This window comes from Aotus nancymaae, unplaced genomic scaffold, assembly GCF_030222135.1.
Source record: "Aotus nancymaae isolate 86718 unplaced genomic scaffold, 86718_ANA_hifiasm-v0.15.2.pri h1tg000036l, whole genome shotgun sequence".
Classification (NCBI taxonomy): Eukaryota; Metazoa; Chordata; class Mammalia; order Primates; family Aotidae; genus Aotus; species Aotus nancymaae.
Window position 1 is genome coordinate 42,158,901 of NW_026988450.1, and position 7,377 is coordinate 42,166,277.

Consider the following 7,377-nt stretch of genomic DNA (forward strand, 5'->3'; position numbering starts at 1 on the left):
TAGATTGAAAGTGAAATGGAAATAATTTAAAAAAAAAAAACCTTACTATTCAAAATTTACAAAACTAAATAACAGTAAAACAAATTTACATTTTGTCCCTGGATTGAAGTAATACAAAAACATTGTGTGCGAAAGCTGGAGTTGAGGACGAATGAGATTCTGAGAATAAAATCCCTGGTACATAGTCAAAGTTTCAGAGTCAACTTCAGATTTTCAAGGATTTTAAAATAGATAACCTCATACCACCGTCTCCAACAGCTAAAAGGAACCAGATGATATCTGTGTTCCAGGGAGAAAGAACAGAAAATTGGCTGAGTTCTGTCACTGACAAAACTTAGTGGGAAGGAGGGATCTGGAAGGTGGGAGGGTGGAGGGATCCCGGGCTTGCGGGGTGGGGAGGAGCTGTGCTTCAGCCTCCTCCTTTAACTGCCCCTCCCCCATCAGAGGCCCTTTGTGAGGTGAAGGCCACAGCTCTGTGACACATGCCTGGGCCCCATTCCCTAGTCTCCAAGGGAATGCCCAGAGCTCAGTTGCTTGAAGGCAGCATACCAATTCAAATTGAGAATCTTCCGTTTCCTCTAAAACTTCTTAGTGATTTGTGGATAAACTCCCCCAGCTCCACATCAGGGATGTTGAATATCTTCCTCACCTTGGTATTTGCCATGGAGTTATTTTTCCTATTACGCCCCTACCTCTCTTACTTCCTTTGTGATCCACCCTCACCATCACCTGAGAAGAAGAGAATGGTAAGTAGCCCTCAGGCCGGACCCACATAGCACAATTCTCTCCTATCTTTCTATTATCAGTTCTACTTTTCCAAATCCAGTGGAGAGACTTCTGCAATGGGAAGTGTCAGGAGAGACCAGAACATGGTCCTTCCAGGGAGAGGCAGAGCAGTCAGGGGTTGGTAGGTGTGAGGTTTGTTAGGTTCTTGCCGAATTTAAAAGGGAAGAAACTGAGGCCAAAGCAAGAAGATCCAATATGAAGGGTTTATTCAGGCTCCCGGGCAAGGTTCTGTGGTCCAACAGAAGGGGCCGGAGAAGTCACACAGACTCCTCTCAGACATAGGGTTTTATAGGGAGTGAAATACCTCGATTGGTTGTGGGAGAGCAGGACTGCTATTGGGTATAGTCACAAGCCTTTATCTAGGACTTGGCTTGTCATTGGCTGGAATTACTCAGCTGCTATTGGGTGTTAAGACTCAACTGCTATTGGCTATTAAGATTTAACTGCTATTGGTCAATAAGACTTGACTGCTATTGGTTAGCAAGAGGCTAAGGTTACAAGTCCCCGTTTGCATACTGGGCTCCCTACGGGAAGGCTTTGCGAGAAGGGAACATGCGTGAGCATATCCGAGCATGTCCAAGCCTGTCCTAGCTCCCGACGAGGAAGTGGGGGAGTGTCCGAGCTCCCAGCGAAGCAACCGGCCTTACAGTAGGGACTGGGATTTCCATCCCAAGCTCTCAGTCCGTCTGTAGGGGAGCACAGGAGGAGTCAGGGCAAAACCAAACCCCGGGACTCAGTGGCGAGGACCAGTCAGGAGATGGGGGAGGTCTCTGCAGGAGGGTGATAATAAGCCCCTTCCTGGGGCAGGTGGCTGAAGGCCTGGCCTCATCTGTGTGATCTGGGGGCTGTGCTGAGCCTCCAAGGGCCTCCCACCTGGGCCTGGAGTCTCCTCTGATCTCCTGGGAAGCAGAATCCTACCTGACAGCTCAGGTGTGCCCGCGGGCCTAAGCCTGGGTGTTCGTCGAGTAGAGGAGCACCTCGACCGTTACTTATATTAGATATTATACATTATGTATATTATAATTTATATATGAAACATATATAGTATATATATATATATTTCCACATATAGTAAATCCCTCTCTGTGGTGGGTTTTATTGTTTGTTTGTTTTTTGAGACGGAGTCTCACTCTTGTCACCCTGGCTGGAGTGCAATGGCGATCTGGGCTCACTGCAGCCTCTGCCTCCCAGGTTCAAGCAATTCTCCTGCCTTAGCTTCTGGAGTAGCTGAGATTACAGGTACGCGCCACCATGCCCAGCTAATCTTTATTTTTTGTAGAGACAGGGTTTCACTATGCTGGCGAGGCTGGTCTCAAACTTCTGATCTCAGGTGATGCACCCTTCCTGGCTTCCCCAAACGCTCGGATTACAGGCGTGAGCCACCACGTCTGGCCCCCTCTTCGTGTTTTTCTAAGAAGAAAAGCAGTTTATCATCCACTTAAACATGAGTGGGAGGAAGCACACTGCTCCCTGAGCAAGACCAGAGAGCTGTGCAGTTCGTGAGCGCTGCGCACTGCGGCTGGGCTGGGGGCGGAGAGCGAGAGCCGGTCTCAGCCCCTCGCCCTTTCTTGTCTCCCAGGGTCATCTTTTCTTCCAGTGTCCACTTATTTTCCAGCTTCTAGGTCAGCGGAGGGGGAGGCCCAAAGGCAGGAAGAAAAACAACAGTCTGAAAGGTAAGGCTCTGCTGGGGCACACTAGAGTTCATTTGATCTCGTCTGTCCCCAGAGAGAAGTGACTCTGTCTGAGGAAGTCAATTGAAGAAGCCTGAGGTGGGGGCTCCTAGGAAGGAAATCATAACGGGTCCCTCTCAGATTCCATGCTGGCATGAAACCATGGTGGGCCAAGGACTAGGTGTTCCCCAGCAGGGCACAGTGTAGGGGAGGAGACCAATGCCTGTCTGAATCAGGAGGGGTCGAGGGGGCTGTGGACAGCTGTTCAACTCTGCTAAGGCTGATTCCTCTTTGAGACCACCCCAGTCCTTTCTACCCACAGGGCAGCTGTGAGGACTATGGGGGTGGGAGGTCTGTGTGTAGAAGCCCTTTGTGGACAACAAAGCCTTGCCCTCCGTGCCTCGCTATCACCATCCAGACCATGTGGCCTTGGACACAGACATGTGGTTTCCAGGGTCTGACTCCCCATGGTCTTCCCTAAAGAAACATCCACTCAGCCTCCTGTGAGATCTCAGGCCCCTGCCTCACTGCCCTAACCCGGTCTCCTGATTTCCAGCTTCTAGAGACCGCCTGACAGGCCTGGAGGGGACTTCGGACTTGTTTTCACAACTGCAGCGGTGAGGCACTTCCCCTTCCCTGCATCCTTCCTACTGGGGCTGGGATTCGACCCCAGGGCCAAACGGCAGCCTGGAGCTGACCTGGGATGGGGAGACCAGGGCGACAGATAGGAGTAAAACCCTGGAGCAAGGGGTAGGAAGAGAATTGGGGAGTCTGGGTGTGGGGTGATGGAGGGGCATAGGAGGAGAACTGGGGAGTCAGGGTGTGGGGCAGTGGAGGGGCATAAGAGGAGAATTGGGGAGTCAGGGTGTGGGGCAGTGGAGGGGCATAGGAGGAGAATTGGGGAGTCAGGGTGTGGGGCAGTGGAGGGGCATAGGAGGAGAATTGGGGAGTCAGGGTATGGGGCGGTGGAGGGGCTGGGGCCCACGCACCCACTCTGCTCTATGGCCCTACCTGCAGCTTGTGCCTTCTGTCTCCTGCAGCATCCTGGGGCCACATCCTAAAAAAAGTGACTTTGGTCAGCTCTCTGGTCCAGACTCCCCAGATGAGGAGCGCAAAAGAGCACCTGATGGAGCCTCCCAGTCCCCTGAGGAGCCGACGGAAGACACCGCTCCTGTGCTTTCCCCATTAGCTTCCCTGGATCCTCAAACCCAGCATCCTTCGCCTCTGGTCTCCACCCCATCACCAGGCTCAATGGCCACCTCAGTCTCCCCTCTGGGTGCCTCCCAACCACCAGAACCTTCCCTTCCCCTGGAATACTCCTCACCCGAGCCACTTGCACTTTTCCCTAACCCACCACACACTCCTGATCCTCTGGCCTGCTCTCTGCCTCCTCCAAAAGCCTTCATTGCTCCTCCTCCCCTGCGGGACTCCACAATGACTCCATCTCATTGTAACTCAGTGGCGCTTCCACTGGGCACCATTCATCAAAGTGCATCTCCGTGTGAGGATTTGGCAACTTCTGGCCCAGCCAGCTCAAGCAGTCATGTCTCTGTGTCTGCAATCTGGTATGACGGAACTACCAGAACCTGGTGCGTCTTCGACCCGTCAATCCAGCAAGATCATCTTTCCTGCCACCAATCAGAAACCTCGTCCTTGGGAGACTCCACAAACAGTCTTGCATCCCCGATTAATAATTCTGGAGTAGCTTGCCCTGTGTCACAGAATAAGGTGCAAGCTCTCACCTTACCTGAGATACAGCGCCCTGAATGGTCTTCTCAACAACTAGAAGGTGGGTTGGCTTTACCCTCTAGGGCCCAAAAACCTCAGGACGTCTTAAGCGTCTCCACTCCTAACCTTCCCAAGGACAGCTTGACAGCAATCGTTCCTGAGAACTTTCCAGTCAGTCCTGAACTCTGGAGGAAACTGGAGCCACATATTCAAAACCAGAGCAACCTGAGAACGACCCAAGAGTCTCCGGATCTGATGCAGCCTCAGGAGAAATTGCCAGGGACAAGGAAGGCCAGGGCCAGACTCAGACCCTTGCAGTCCTCCATGTCCACGGGCAAAAGCAGCAAGGACATACGGAAGGTGATGTTCCAGCTAGAGAGGAATCCGTGCACACCTCTGGGGCAGACCCCGCAAAATCTAGCCAGGTGCATGGAAAGCTTCCCAGGGAAGGTTCTGGGGGCAGCCTCTGAGCAGTCGGAAAGAGACTTGAAGATGCCCTTGAGGAGAGACACTGAAAGTGATTTAAGACACGAAGAGAGAAATCGTATACAAAACATCCTGAAAGCCCACGTGGGCATGAAGTTCCGCCAGATCAATGAGGGCTTTATCCCCATTTGTGTGCGTCGATCCTGGCTTGCTGTCAACCAGGATTTTCCCGTGTCCAACACCCACATGAAGACCAGCAATCTAGCACCCCTGAAAAGTGGGAGAGTCAGTGTGAACACATCCCAGGAGCTTTCCTTCCTCGATCCGTGCACTCAACAGGTGCTGGGACACCATATTGTGAGGTTTTGGGCCAAACACAAGTGGAGTCTACCCGTCAGGGTCCTCAAGACCATTAATCTCTTTAAGCTGGAAAAAGTTTCATCCTTATCCCTTACACAGCTTGCTGGTCCCTCCTCAGCCACCTATGAATCTGAGCCTAGCTCAAAACTTGAGAAAGCCGTGTTCCTGAGAGAGTCACCACCACCAGGTCTGAGAAAGCAGGTGCTGACCAATGCATCTGTTAAGACGCCACACCGTCTTCTGGTGTCTTCACCTACATTTACGCAGTTCCAGACGGCCCCACAAGGGATCCCATCTTGGAATGCCCATAGGCCCTTGAAGCCTCCTCCAGCTGGACAGGAGGGCAGTTGGCCTTCTAAGCCCCTCACATGTAGCCTCACAGGCAGCGCCCAGCAGAGTGGGAGCTTAGGAGCCCAATTTTCAAGGACTGGAGAGACCATGGAGGCAGTGCCACAACCCAGAGTCCCCTTGGGAACCTTTATGCTGGCAAACCTCCAAGACACACGCTCTCAACGCCATAGAATGTCTGTCTCCCATGATCCAGAAGAGCTCTCTCTTATGGGAGAGGTTGTAAGTGAATTGGAGCCCAGAATGACCACCAAGTCAGAGACCCAGCCTCAAGTTTGTGGCGCCATTGAGCTCCTTCCAGATGATTTTACTGACATTCCCCTTGCTACAGAGAGTTTGGCTTTTCACGTGCCCCACGGCCATCTCCAGAGCATGCCAACCGGGAACACGCAGGCTTCCCAGGAGCTATGTGACCTTATGGCAGCCCGAAGGAGCAACCTGGGGCACAAGGAGCCCAAGAACCCGAAATATCAAGTCTCATGCAAGAGCCAGAGCCAGATGTTTGCCGCTTCTCACAAAAGTGAGAACCCAATGAAGCCCAACTTAGAAAAACGTGAAGGAAGACTTGAAGAACTGAGGACTCCCCAGCTTACCCCAGTCAGGAAAACAGAAGAAACCCGACAGGATGAAGGCCTCCAGCTGTTGCCGTCAAAGAAACAGCCTCCTTCAATAAGGAACTTCGGAAGAGACATCAAACAATTTTTTAAGCGGGTCTTTTCAATGACCAAAAGCAAGCCAGCACCAGTCACTGCCAAGAGCCAGAAAACAGCGAAAAACAAATCACGTGCGTACAGCAGCTGTGCTGAAGCTGAGAGGCTCATGACAGCAGTTGGACAGATGCTGGAGGAAAAAATGACACTTTGCCGTGAGCATCACGCCTCGAAGGGAAATAAGCACAAACAGGAGTTCCAAGCCCCAGTCTGTGGGTTTCCCTGCAACCACAGGCACCTCTTCCACGCGGAACACAGCAGAATGCTGGGCTATGCAGCCAGCAGTCAACAAGCCACTCTCAAGAGCCAGAGTTACCCCAACAGAGAGAGGCATATCAGAGATGAACAGCCCTTGAAAAGTGTCCGGAGCAACAATGAGCAATGGGGCCAGCGACATCCCCAATGCTTGCTCCCCAAGAAGGCTGTCTCCCCAGTCAGTGCCCCTCAGGGCAGACTGAAGACACCCGTTGCCTTCAGCCACCAACACCATCACCATCACCACTGCCCAAGGCACTGTCTTCTTGGTGAAGGTATCTGATCTGGTCAATCACAAATTCTTTTTTCAGCATTTCCTAGATAAAAACAAGTCCCCAATAAAAGAAATCACTCCCTGGAGAAAAAATATTTTCTTTCATGTTCTTAAATCCAGAACATTTAATGTTCCACAATAAATAAATATCGCTTTTTTTCCCCCATAAAAGGGTTTTATTTGTGTCGTGCTTGGTGTGGGCTTGTTTTCTAGAAGTGACGGGACATGGAGGGATTCTGAGAGTGGTGTTGTAAGCCCACCTTCATCCTGAGTTCCTTCACTGAAACTTACGTTTCCATAATACTGTCTTTACACAAACAACAACAGATTCTAAAAACAAGATGAGAAAACCTACGAAGATCCCACTCAGAGATATGGTTCAACCCATCTTTCTACTACTCACCTCTACCTCAAACTTTATGCAGCTGTAGGAAGAAGGTTTGCAGAGATGTCATAGGACTGAATATCTCCATGCAGGCTCCAGGAACTGCCACACTCAAGTAGCTTTATGTGTCACAAAATAGTGGAAGCTCGGGTGGGAGAGTGTGGGCCCTGAGTTCAGAAGCCAGGGAAGTCTTGACCCTGGATACCCTGGTGGAGAGTAGATAATGCCTGCCCTTGGGAAGTCCCTTCTCTCCCTCGCAAAGGGTGGGATGGAGATGGGCCCTCTTAGCTCAGCCTACATACAAGGCGCAGAGTCCCCATCCCGCTGCCTCTTCCTTTCTTGCACTCTGGAGTGGTGGTGGGGACAGACCTTCCAGCACTGTGGATGTAAAGGTCGGGGGTGGGGGGAAGCTTTCACGGAGGCTGCTGAGGACTG

The 7,377-nt window shown here is 51.6% G+C and overlaps 1 protein-coding gene across 1 annotated transcript; it reads left to right on the forward strand.

Annotated features, from left to right (window-relative positions):
* The first annotated feature begins 515 nt into the window (after window positions 1-515).
* LOC135277972 (spermatogenesis-associated protein 31A7-like) lies at window positions 516-6,566 on the forward strand. Its single transcript, XM_064384124.1, has 4 exons — window positions 516-746; window positions 2,402-2,459; window positions 3,013-3,073; window positions 3,497-6,566. Exons 1-4 carry the CDS (start codon window positions 516-518, stop codon window positions 6,564-6,566), a joined length of 3,420 nt encoding a protein of 1,139 aa, XP_064240194.1.
* The last annotated feature ends 811 nt before the right edge of the window (window positions 6,567-7,377 follow it).

Excerpts from the sequence above, each read along its gene's own strand:
- LOC135277972 (XM_064384124.1), top strand. The coding sequence starts at position 516 with ATGCCCAGAGCTCAGTTGCTTGAAGGCAGCATACCAATTCAAATTGAG. Across the intron at positions 2,460-3,012 it reads GAAAAACAACAGTCTGAAAG|CTTCTAGAGACCGCCTGACA; the intron begins GTAAGGCTCTGC and ends CCTGATTTCCAG. Across the intron at positions 3,074-3,496 it reads TTGTTTTCACAACTGCAGCG|CATCCTGGGGCCACATCCTA; the intron begins GTGAGGCACTTC and ends TGTCTCCTGCAG.